Consider the following 13429-nt stretch of genomic DNA (forward strand, 5'->3'; position numbering starts at 1 on the left):
AATAAGACCCCCTAGTGAGAAGAAACACGCATTAATTAATTAGTTACGAGGGTGAAATGCCAATTAACCAAAGTTATGAGGGTACATTCATGAAGAATTAACGTAAGTGAGGGCCCTATTCCAGAAGTTTTGATTAATGCACAAAAGTGGAGGAAACGAGAAACTTTGTATTGCTACCCTTCAGCAAGTATATGAGGGGGGGGGGGGACACAAAGAGGGGGAGAGAGGGAGATGAAGGAAGAGGCGGGGAGGTAGAGGGACGGGAGAGGGAGACAGACAGAAGGGAGGGTGAGTGAGATGGAGGGAAAAGGGAGGGAAGGAGAGGGAGAGGGGAACACTGAGTGGTACGAGAGGCAAGAGAGGGAGGGGGGAGGGAGAGGAGTGGGAGCAGTGAGAGAGGGGAGGGGGAGGGGAGGTGCAGAGAGGCTAAGGGGGAGGGGGAGGGGAGGTGCAGAGAGGCTGAGGCTGAGGGGATTGTAGGTGTAGTAGAGAGACGAGGGAGGATAGGGAGGCAAATAGAGGAGAGGTAGGAAGGGATCGCAGGCGTAGTAGAGAGGCTTAGGGGGCAGTGTAGATTAGTCGATTAAGGTTGAATAGGGGCCCTTGACGAGAAAAAACACTATTAATTAATTAGTTGATAAGCAAGGGCCTAATTAATGTAAGCACATCTAAAAGGGGAGCCAATTGATTAAGGCAGGGATGATTGATTGAGGCAGGGCTGATTGATTGAGGCAAGTTTGGATGCATAAATCTCTAAAAGCCATTGGATGTAGAATTCTCACCATAGGCAAAATCACGGATGCCATCGGTCTGAATTCTTGAATGTTTACATGCCCTCAAAGCGAGTGTGACTGTTTACTCCTCCTTATTGATGAGGCAGATCTTAGAGGCTAGTTGGCATCTTTTGAATGCAACCTAGACTACCAGGTTGGTGGAATGTTCTCATCCTCGAATACTGTTTTTAGGCAAAACATGGGCTATCATAATTCAATTGGTTAGGGAGTCTTTAGAGAAGAAGAAGGTAGCAACCGAGCCCAAGAGGGCTTCATAGTGATGGGAATGGGTGTCATGTCTAGTCTTGGACACCTTTTATCACAATGTGTTGTGTGGAAAAAGTGGGATCACTGACTTAGAGAGCTTCTATTGCAAAGAATTCCTGCTTGAGCTTATGAATAGAAATGTAGATGCCTTTGATAACGAGGCCCTTTTAGAGTATTGATCCAGAGTGTAATTAGACAGAATGAAGGAGAGGGAAGGGAGGTAGAGGGAGGAAGGAGATGAGAAAGGAGAGGGAGAGGGAGGAAAGGTGAGTGCGGTTGAGGCTAAGTGAGGAGAGGAAGGTGAGTGGAGGGAGGTGAGGGGGAGAGGAGAGGGAAGGGGGAGGTGGAGGGAGAGGGAAGGGAGAAGAGGGGAAGGTGGAGGAGGCAAAAGAGAAAGGGTAGTGGTGGCGGAGAAGAAGGATAGATGGGGAGGCAGAGGGAGAAGAGAGGGAAGGGGGATGCGGAGGAAGGAGAGGTGATGAGCGAACTGGAAGGCAAGGGGAAGGGGTGGTGGCAAAGAGGAGAGGGAGAGGCAACAGGGCAATGAGGGCAGAAGCTGAGGAGCGAGGTGCATCAATTGCTGGTGCAAAGCTTAGGTTAATAATGAATAATCAAGTTAATAAGGTGCTTAACACTAATTAATTAAATGATTTACGCGAGGAGTGATTAGGTGATGCAAAGATAAGGTCGATTAGCTTAGGTTAATTAGCATACGGAGGGTGGGGCGGGTATTCACATTAATAAATTAATGCGAATAGTTGAGAATCCAAATAACCAATTTCCATAACCAAATACAACCTATACTATGCGAGAAATACTCACGTCCAAGACAATGATCTTTGATTAGAGACGTGAGAATAAGTAAAATCATGCAGATAGCAATCCAGTGGAAATTTGGAGACCTACTCCCATGTGGATGACGCATGGATTGATCGCAGGCCGATTAAAGAGAACATACATTTTGTAATCCAATATCCACAAAGCCTTGGTATACGCCGTGTTATACTTGTAATAACAATGTTTGTGAGATTTCATCCCGTGAATGATTCAGGTTAATATGCATTCCATCAGGATGTTCTCTTCCTTTACCATACGAAGGCAGCAAGTTGATAACTGCCAATAGCTTGCATCCTGTAATTGTTTTGGACACGCAAAAATACTAATCAGTAACAAAAAAGAAGGTCAAAAGTTCCCTTTTTTTAAGAGAGGGAGTGGCTAGTCTTAAGTGCTATGGGGTTCAGAGGGAATCTTATCCCCTGGAATGGATTCATTTTTCGGGCCTCAACGAGTTACTGCTTCCAGAGCTCAACACTATCACAGGTGGTCTTGGTAAAGTCTTGTATCTTTTGCCGGTCCAACCCAAACGCTCGCCGCCCAAAGTTTGTATCCTCTGGGATAGGAGGGAAGAAGTATCGAAGGCCCTGGACCTTATTCTTCCCAATGGCTGGAGCCTCTCATGGAAGTATGCTTTGGCATCTTTCCTGATGCCTGCTATTTCTGTAAGCGAAGTGGGAACTTTCCCCGTGGGTGTAACGGTGGGGAGAAAGAAGATGTGGAGAAGAGAGCTATTGCAGCTCCCTCTCGGGAGATCAAGGGAAATAGTGAGCCCCATGTAGACATGCAGATTCAGAAGAAGGCAAGCCACAAAGTTATCCTCCCTCTACCTTGGGTAGACATTGCGACACTAACTAAAGGAGGTGCCCTCTTGACCAGGCCCAAGGCTCCGCATCGCCAAGAGAGGACACGCAGGGTAAGAAGGATGCTATCACTGAAAGGGGTAGTGGTTCGGCTCTTAGCAAGGTTAACGAAATCCTTCACAATGCAAAGAAGGATAAGACACAGAGGCATGCAAGCCTGGAAAAGGCCTCCAAGAGGTAGGACTCACTTAGAACAGTCAAGGGGAAGGCAAGAAAAGGTATCCCCTTTGTCAATATCCATGGTCCCTTCTGAAGGCCCAAGCTGGCCTTTATCACCTAGAATGTCAGAGGTATCGGTGCCTCCTAGAAGCAACCAGAGGTCAATAGGATGATTCGGTTTCACAAACCCCACCTTCTCACACTTTAAGAAGTGAAAACAGGGGCGAGAGGGCTGGATATCATGCAACTACCAGGCTATCTTTGTCTAATCAACTGTCCTATTACAGTGAAGGGCATGATTGCCCTCGTGATCAAAGATGTGATGCAGGTCCATTCGGTCTTTGCAGATCCAAGAGGAGAATTTCTGCTGGTAGACGTTTCGTTTCAAGGGTCTTCTTTTACGGTGGTTTTGGTGTACACCTCAAACTCAGCCCTTCGGAGAGCTGAACTTTGGGGTAAACTCAAAATTGCTATTATAGACAAGAACACAATTCTCTTGGGTGACTGGAACAATGTCGACAGCATGCAGGATAGGTCCCACAAAAGTGTAGACACGGCAAATTAGCTTGGAGACAGCTGGAGTTAAGCAGCAATTTGGTTGATTGGGTGCACTTTGATGCCTTAAACAACACTTGAGAGTTTTCACCTGGCACAACAAACATGCTGATAGCTCGTGGCACGCAGCATGTTTAGACAGAATCTACTTCAGCAAGGAAGGATATTGGATCTCACAAGGCAAAGTGTTGTTTGAATCTTTTGTGTCAGACCATTTTCTGCTCATAGTTTTCTTCGATTTGCTGGGTTTACAGCAAGAAGATAGTCGACCTATGCCTTTCAAGTTGAATGCTGGGCAATAAAGAGTTTGATGAAAGAATTAAATCCACTTGGAAAAGAGACGCAGTTAAGACTGAATCCAATCCGCAAGTGGAGAAAGTGCCTCAATGCTGTCGTAATAGAAACAAAAGACTTTGGGAGAAAGAAAGCCAAGAATACAAGGAGGATGGAAAGCTATGCGATGCAAGCACGACTTGCACTAATCCAAGCGTTACATGATGCTCCTACAGATGCATGCTTGGCCTTGTTACATGATTCTCCTACAGATGCATGCTTGGCCTTGTTACATGATTCTCCTGCAGATGCATGCTTGGCCTTGCTTTTACACTCGACAGAGCACTTCTTGAGAGCCCAGGAGCATGAGAGCTTGAAGTCTGCATGCATCCATCTGAGATCGAGATGGCTTGAGGACAGTGGCAAGACAACGTCCTTCTTCTTTAAAGCCATCAGAGACAAGAAGCAAAGAGATTGCATTTCAGTCATCATGGATGACAGCAACTCGTTGGTAACAAGAAATCATGAAATAGCAAAAGTCTTCGCAAACCATGTAGCAAGGATTGCTAGATCTAAGCCTAATCTTTTGGATAATTATGAGGAGAGAATGAATTCGTTTTTGAGCAGTTTGCAGAGAAGATTCAGCCCTCACGAAGATTTATTAATGCAGAGACCCTTTTCTGAAGAGGAGATCAAATACACAGTAATGCAGATGCCTAGGGATAAAGCTCCTGGTCCGGATGGAATACTGGCGGAGTTTTTATAGCACTAGTGGCAGATATGCAAGAGTGAAATAGTGAGACTGATCCAGTGGATTTGTGCACAGGGCAAAATGCCATGATTCCTTAATACGGGTGTCATCAAGCTAATTCCAAAAGGGCATAATAAGCTATTCCCGAGCCAGTGGATACCTCTGGCCATGTTGAACACCATCTACAAGATAATAGCAAAGATGCTCGCTACTAGGATCAAACATCTACTGGGTATTTATTCATCCAAATCAATATGGGTTTGTAACTGGAAGGAACATCCAAGATGCAGTACTAAATGCCTTGGCGGCTCTAGACTATGCAATGAGAAGACGAGAGAATTACGTGATGCTTAACATGGATTTGAAGAAAGCTTATGACAGAATCAGCTGGGACTTTATCCTTCGCAAATGCACTCGCTTGGTTTTGGGAAAAGATTTTGTGGCTTGACCAAAATACTTCTTTCAAATGCTTGGGCGACCATCTCAGTGAGTGGCTATCATTACTAGAAATTTGAGCTTCACAGTTCAGTGAGGCAGGGATGCCCCTTAGCCCCATTATTGTTTGCTTTAACCACAGAGCCACTCTTATGTCAGTTGGACTACCAAATGCATAGAGGGCTGATCAAGGGCCTTAGAATGCCGGATAACTCGAGAGTTTGCACGCAGTTCTTTGCGGACAATAACACAAGCTTCTTGGAAGCTTCTGAGTCTAATGTAAGCAGGTTCTTGGAGACTTTCAAAGAACTTGCGGCGCTCTCGAATTCAAAGGTTAACAATAGTAAAACTTAAGCCTTATGGCTAGCATGGGATGCAAAACCAGATTGGGCAAACAACTTGTAGGTGAACTGGATTCCAGTCGGTGGGCAGATCATAAGATACTTGGGATGCCCTTTAGGGTAGGTGTGTCATTGAGGAGGAAGTTTGACTGGGCTTATCAAAAACTCAGTGCCAAATTTGATAAATGGCAAGGGAAGCCACTGTCCTTTACAGGTAAAATTACAGTTGCAAAACATGTCCTCGAGTCATACTGGTTTATGTTCTCTCCATTCTACCGTTCTCAAATGCTTGCCTAAAGGAAGTGGACAGACGCATTTTTAAGTTAATCTGGGAGGGAAGATGGCATGCCTTTGGGATAGAACTGCTTTTCACCTCCAAAGAGGAAGGTGGCATTGACCTTGTGAACATGAAGGCAAAAATGGCATGCTGTGTTCGAAGACTCTACTTCAACTAGGGAGTGATCAACCTTGGGCAAAGATTGCATGTGCCTTAATAAGCTTGAATGCGCCCATGGGACTGAGGGCTCCAATTCAAGACATTGTGCTGTCAAATCTAAAGGTCAAGATTCCACAGTTCGAGTTGTTATCCAGGCTACTATAGGTCTGGAAAGTCAAAACTAGAGGCTGCACATGGAGCGGATTGCAAAACCTATATGGTGATGTGTCTTTAGGTAGATCGCTCTGGCTTGCGGATTGGGCTTTCTCACATGGCCTTGCAGTAATTCAAGAATTCCCCAGGCTCGTTGTTTGACTATCCAAAAAAGGGCCTCAACCTTCAAGCAAATCTGCGACCCAGGCAGATGTAACTAGAAGCCTCGAGGGCAGATTGCAAGGGAATCCTGTCTAAATGATAGAGGCGTGCAATTAATGAGAGACATTATCGAGAGAATTAGTGACAACTTGCCGACCAGCCACCTCTTCAGAGATGCCTAGGATTTCAGGGGCTTTGTAAGTAATACTGGTAAGGCTTTTAATAAACTCAATATCCAGGAGTTCAGAGAGCATAAGGAAGGGATGGAGGCCGTGCTAGTGGGCAGGCAGTGGAAATTCCACGCTCCATTGGATAGATTAGTGGTGTAGAATGCAAGACTGAGGAGAGTATGGGTAGCTACACCTTCTTTTAGACTGAACTTCTTACTTTGGAGGGTAGCGGTGAGTAAACTACCGGTCAGGTCATGACTTTCAAAATGGAACCCCGGTATCCCTCCAGACTGCTCGCTCTATAGTAGCTTCAAAGAGAGACACATGCACTTGCTATGGGAGTGCCCTATTTCTAGAGAACCGTGGAAGGCAATCGAGAGAAAGTTGAATAACTTGCACTTAGACGTCAAGTTTGAGTGGAAAGTAGTTCTTCTTGGTGGGGACAAAGCCAAGCTAAATGAACTCACTCATAGATGGTGCAACCTTTAAGGGCCACAGTTTTGTCACTTATATGGAAATATAGAAATGCAAGGGTCTTTCAACAACTACCACTAGGGAGAATACTGGTTTTGAGCTACCATGAAGAGATTCAGAGAATGATGGCAGCCTTTGGTCATCGGAATGAAGCCTGTAAAGCCTTAGGGAGACTTTGGTGCTAAGGCTGTTTTGCTGCAAGAGTTTTATCTCTAGATAGCTCGTTGTAATTATTCACTATGTATCTTTTTTATTCTGATAAAAGTTTTTTTCCTACCGCAAAAAGAAATAAAACCAGCTCCAAATTTGTGATGGTCACACTGTGAGGTCTGGGCAATAATGTTAGCTGATTTGCAATGATATCTATACTCTATACTTGGGGAGAGTGAAGCTGTCCTTGAGGCTTGAACTTATGGGTACCCACACATGCGTAATCCCTTGCATGAAATCGGCCAAGACAAGCAAACATTGACACCATCGACACACCTTGGCTAGAATGATTGGGGTAGTTGAAATACATCCAAAGCGGGCAATAATCTTGAGTGACGCGCATGCAAGTACTCTCAAACATTTCCATGATGCTTCCTAAAAGCAGCATAGTTAGTACCTGTGTAGCTTCCAAAATTGCAAATTCCAACTTTTGTTGCTATAGCCCACCCATTTCGGGGCAGTACTAATAATAAAGAGCGTCTATGGGCATCCCACGAGCAAGCAATATAGACACTCCCACCGTACTTATCTCGAACATTAGTTCATGCCTCTCCTTGAATTAAAGAGGAACGATCTCTTCCATCATGGGCGTAGCAATCCCTTCCGTTGTAAGTCGAGTTTTGACAGTTTTTTAAATTTTTTTTAAACAAAAAGTCAATTATATAATGTGGGTGGTTAGCCCAACAAAACGAGGACCTTACAAAATTGGCCTATGACAGGCAGATGCCGTTATTGTGCACTTCCTATCCTACCCTTATGTGAACTCCTACCCCATCAAACATATGCCAACCACCAAGTCTTTCTGTTTCACTACCCAACCTAAATCTCTCAGGTTAACTTTAATAAGAGCTATAATTGCCGATTCCCTCATGCCAATATCAAACCGACTTTGAAAAACCACCTTATTCCTAACCTCCCAAATAACTAGCATGGCCACTGCTGAACATAATGGCCAGCATGCAGCCAATGTAGAAAGTAATCCTCAGGCATCCCCCATAAGCACTAGAATTCACCGCGACCCTAGGTAAAACTTGTGCATCAGGCTTGCATTTCGGATGGCACTCTCCACCCTCCTCGAGGATTCTCTAGTGATCATGCGATTCCACAATAAATGACGGACTACCTCGATTACTTTACCACACATAGGATTACCGGATTCACTGGGATGTGTTTGCGAGTCTCGCCCTAACAGACAGTTGTTGGTGAAGGACTTTCCACTAGAAAAGCCTAGCCTTACCAACATTACCCCTTTTCTAAATTTTCTGCAATCTCTTCTTCCACCATCCCAATCCCCTACGCATTGACCACTTTCTGTTAAAATCAAGGCATGCTCAACACCGTGTCTCACGAGCCAACAGTAAATAGCCTTGGCCAAGACATTCTTAAGGCATAGTATGCCAAAAGCCCATTGATTTACCCTACCATCAGTTGGAAGGCCAGCTCTTCAGGATCCTTTCTATCACCGCCTGAATGAGATCTTCCTCACCAGTGTTAGATTTGAAATCCACCTTCAAGTTTTCTATGAAACCTAGAAGTGACCAATACAGTTCTAGAAGTGGATACATCCCATGGAAGAAGAATATAATAGAATTCTCAAGAGGGATACCTTGGAGTTGGTAGAACCAAATAGGGGAAGAATGTCATGAGTTGCACATGGATCTACAATGTCAAGCATAAGGTTGATGAGAGTGTAGACAAGTTTAAGATAGGTTAATTGCAAAACTGTATGATCAACAAGAGGCCATTGAGTTTGAAGAGACTTTTGCATCAATTACTATTACGAAGCCCATCTAGTTGACACTTTCTTTTGCTTAGAATATGGCACTTCATTTTACATCAAATGGATGTCAAGTCCACATTCTTGAATGGAGAACTACCAAGAAAAGGTTTTACATGAAGCAACCGTGAGAAGGCATCGGACCATTTGGTATGCTGATTGAAGAAGGATTATACAATTCGAGGACAATGGAAGATGGCATTGTACGACAATCTCAATACAAGGAGTGAACTTGATGCTGGGATGACCTCGTCATAGGTTGGGTTCACACCACCTACCCGCCAGCCTCCAAAAGGTGGCATGAAGGGTTGCTGTCCTAGGTGGTCTAATAGGAGGGACAACCTCGGAAACTGACACCAAAGATTTGTGTTCAAGGCCGTCAACTCCATGACACTCCTCCAACTGCTAGATGATTGGCCCATTCCATCTCCTCCAATCGCTCAACCAATCACAGGTTGGCGACAAATTAGCACGAACCACCACATCGCTGAGCCATCCTCCAATTGGCACATAGTGTGAACCCACAAAGAAGAATAAGCTGATCCTGGATTACTGCATTACATTTTAAGGATGGAAGTCGAAGGAGAGACATACATTCCAAGTTGGAGCAATTCAGAATACATAGATTTCTGTTGGAGCATTTCATGGGTGTATGTTGGGGGTGTTCGTGGACTGTGAAATTGCACTTCTGCGTGCCACTCACAAATTCTGACGCAAAATCCGTCCGTCAATAGTTGCTTTTAAGCAGGCTTTAGCCTTAGGAATCACACTCAAATGGAGCCTCACGGCGGCTCGGAAGCGAGGCTTTGTGCCTCAACCCACCTCTCTGATAACATGGCGTCTCTAGCAACAGAGACACACCTCATTAGACGGCGCTGCTCCACAGCATCCCAAAACGACATCCGTTCAGACTGTATCAGAAAACATGCTTCTTGGGCGATCTGTACTTTCATGCACAGCGTGTGGTTGAGGTTGTCTAAACGACAAGAGCCAATACATGCTTTCGTCCAGAGACTGTGCTTAAGGTCCTCTAAACAACAAGAGCCAATGCATCCTTCCTCCCGTAGTCGACTCCCACTGAATTTAGATGCTGACAGAATGCGCTCCAATTTTTTATCAGAGTTCTTTTGCCCATCGAGTTTCTTAGATTTCGGTTTTGCGATTCTCTACGCTCCACCTGCTTGATTATGGCGCTGAACTACCGAGTCTTCTTGTGTATCAGTGAGCTCTCTGCCTATTCCTTATCTGTTTATGGGCCCACATCATAGGCTGCCACTTTGGCTGTATTCTTTTGGAGCAGGCAGAGTTGGGAATGCAGTTCACAAGAGCTTGCGTCAGCTGTACGAGGTTAAGGAGATTCATGCCCATTGTTTGGAAAGCTTAATCGAGACAAACAATCTGATGCATATGTATGTGAAGAAAGGGAGAATGGTGGATGCTTTCCATGTGTTTGACAGCATGCAAACGCGCAGTGTCGTGTCATGGAACATCATGATCTTGGGTTCTGCCAAGCACGAGAACGCTGCACTGGCTTTGGAGTTGTATGCACGGATGCACCGGGAAGGTGTCCAACCAAGTGAACGAACCTTTGTTGGCACATTGAAGGCTTGCAGTAGCCTGACAGCACTCGGAGTTGGGATGCAAGCTGATAGAAAATTTCAGAAAACAGGATGCCTAATCAAAGGTAGAGCCATCCACTTTCAAATTGTAAAGATTGGCTTGGAGTTCAATGTCTTCCTGGGAAATACCTTGGTGGATATGTACATGAAATGTGGGAGCCTGGAGGATGCACAGAGTGTCTTTCACAAATTGCCCCATCGTGATGTAATTTGCTGGAATGCCATGATTTGTGGCTGTGTCAAGCACGAAGAGTGTTCACACGCTTTAGAGTTGTATCAGGGGATGTACCAGGAAGGTGTCCATCCCAGTGCTCGAACCTTCGCTGGCACATTGAAGGCTTGTGGTAGGCTGGCAGCACTGGAAGAGGGGAGGCAAGCTGATGCTACATTTAAGAAAACAGGATGCTTGGAGAAAGGTAGAGCCATCCACTACCAAGTAGTAAAGTATGGCTTTGAGTTGGATGCATTTGTGGGAAACACCTTGGTGGATATGTACATGAAATGTGGGAACCTGGAGGATGCACAGTGTATCTTTCATGAATTGCCTGGTCCTGATGTCGTTTCTTGGAATGCACTGATCTTGGGGTACGCAAAGCAGGAAGAGGGTGTACAGGCTTTGGAATTCTTTATGTGGATGCACCAGAAAGGTGTCCAGCCAAATGAACGAACCTTTGCTGCCGCATTGAAGGCTTGCAGTAGCCTGGCAGTGGGGAAGCAAGTTGAAGGAAAGTTCGACAAAATAGCATGTCTGGAGAAAGCTAAAGCCATCCATTCCCAAGTAGTAAAGAGTGCCTTTGAGTTGGATATGTTTGTGGGTAACTCTTTGGTAGAGATATACGCAAAATGTGGGACCATGGAAGATGCACAGAGTGTCTTTGACAAATTGCCTCTTAGTGATGTGGTCACGTGGACTATTATGATCCTGGGGTATTTGAAGCATGAAGAGGATGTACAGGCTTTGGAGTTATATGCACAGATGCACCAGGAAGGTGTCAGAGCAAATTATCTGACATTCGTCGGTGCATTGAAGGCCTGCAGTAGCTTGGCATCACTGGAAGAGGGAAAGCAAGTTGATGGGAAAGCTAAGAATTTACAGTGCTTGGAGAAAGGTAGAGCCATCCACTCCCAAGTAATAAAGGGTGGCTTTGAGTCGGATGTATTTGTGGGGAACGCTTTGATGGATATGTATGTAAAATGTGGGAGCATGGAGGATTTGCGACAGGTCTTTGAGAAACTCTCTCATCATAATGTTGTTACATGGAATACAATGATCCTGGGGTGTGCTAAACATGAAGAGGGTATGCTGGCTTTGGATATATATGAACGGATGCACCAGGAAGGTGTCACACCAGCTCATGAAACTTTTGTTGGTGTATTGAAGGCCTGCAGTAGCTTGGCAGTCCTGGAACAGAGGAAGCAAGTTGATGGGAAATTCATCAAAGCAGGATGCCTGGAGAAAGGTAGAGCCATCCACTCGCAAGTAGTAAAGAATGGCTTTGACTATGATGGATTTGTGGGAAACACCTTGGTGGACATGTATGCAAAATGTGGAAGCCTGGAGGATGCATGTTGTGTCTTTGATGAACTGCATCCTCATGACGTTGTTACATGGACTACAATGATCCTTGGTTATGCCGCTCAGGAAGAGTGTGCAATGGCTTTGGAGTTGTATACACAAATGCACCAGGAAGGTGTCCAATCGAACGAGCGAACCTTTGTTGCTGCATGTAAAGCTTGTAGTAGCCTGACAACACTGGGAGGCATTGAAGGGAATTATATAAAATCAAGATGCCTGCAAAGAGGTAGAGCCATCCACACCCAGGTAGTAAAGACTGGCTTTGATTCAGATGTATTTGTGGGAAATACGATGGTGGATATGTACGCCAAATGTGGGAATTTGGAGGACGCACAGAGTGTCTTTGACGAAATGCCTCATCATGACGTGGTTTCATGGACTGCCATAATCCTGGGGTGTGTTGAGCTGGAAGAATGCAAGTTGGCTTTTAAACTGTATACACGAATGCAAGAGGAAGGTCCGCCGCCAAATAGCTTAACGTTCGTTGCCATTCTGAAAGCGTGTGCCAACACAGGAGCTCTAGAAACTGCAATGGAACTCCATTTTCAAATTAGCAAGGCTGATTTTGCAACTACTGTAGTTGTGGCAACTACTCTTATAGATACTTATGCTAAATGTGGGAGTATGGTTGATGCCCAACGGTTGTTTGATTCATTGCCTACAATGTCTATTGTTCCATGGAATGCATTGATTGCAGGATATGCCCGCCAGGGAGAGAGTGAACTTGTGTTTCATTTGGTTGAGAGAATGAAGCATGAAGGCCTACAGCCAGATGAGGCCACATTTCTTAGTGTTCTCACTGTATGCAGTCATGTGGGTCTAGTGGAAAAGGGCCAGATGTACTTTCAGGCTATGAGTAAACAGTACGGCATTATCCCGACAGTTGAGCACCATACGTGCATGGTTGATCTCCTAGGCCGTGCAGGCCAAGTGGACAAGGCAGTCGCTGTGGTGGAGGAGATGTCTTTTCAACCTAATGCTGTTGTGTGGACAACATTGCTGGGTAGTTGTCAATGGTGGAAGAATATAGAGGTTGGAAGGTATGCTTTTGAAATGGTGGTGAGACTGGACAACAGACTTCCTGCAGCATATGTCTCAATGGCAAATGTATATACTTGCACAAGGACTGTGACAAGAGCCAGGTAATACGGAAGCATGCTTAAGTTTTGGAAAAGCTAGAACAGAGCTGGTGGACTGACCAGAATGCTCTCTCTCTCTCTCTCTCTCTTTATAGTTCCTCTCTGTCTCTCTCTTCATCGTTCCACAAGTTCTTATCCTGCATGCTCATCTCCGTGCTTGTGGCTACTCTCTCGTTGCAACCACTATCACCCTGAAGGTCCTGTCCAAGGCCAACTATAACCAATGTGTTATGAAGAATTCTGCTTGCAACATTTGTCAATAAACACCAACCGTGCCTTCGAATGTAGGATCTAACTAAAGTATTGCAAATGGGACGATCCAACAATGATCCAAGGACAACTTCTATATCATCGGTAGGTATCATTGACTGTAGAAGGGTATACAATGCATCTCACACTTTATATTCTTGGATTTTGAATGTGCCATTGACAAACTCATGATGAATCCATAATTTACAAATT

The 13429-nt window shown here is 45.0% G+C and overlaps 1 protein-coding gene across 1 annotated transcript; it reads left to right on the top strand.

The window, feature by feature from the left end:
• Positions 1 to 9884: 9884 nt before the first annotated feature.
• LOC147880343 (pentatricopeptide repeat-containing protein At2g33680-like) lies at positions 9885 to 12974 on the top strand. The gene has a single exon (XM_087370586.1). The coding sequence runs from the start codon at positions 9885 to 9887 to the stop codon at positions 12972 to 12974; it is 3090 nt and encodes a 1029-aa protein (XP_087226712.1).
• The last annotated feature ends 455 nt before the right edge of the window (positions 12975 to 13429 follow it).

This window comes from Dipteris shenzhenensis, chromosome 32 (genome assembly GCF_047967505.1).
Source record: "Dipteris shenzhenensis isolate YYH24624 ecotype China chromosome 32, Dip_SZ_1.0, whole genome shotgun sequence".
NCBI lineage: Eukaryota > Viridiplantae > Streptophyta > Polypodiopsida > Gleicheniales > Dipteridaceae > Dipteris > Dipteris shenzhenensis.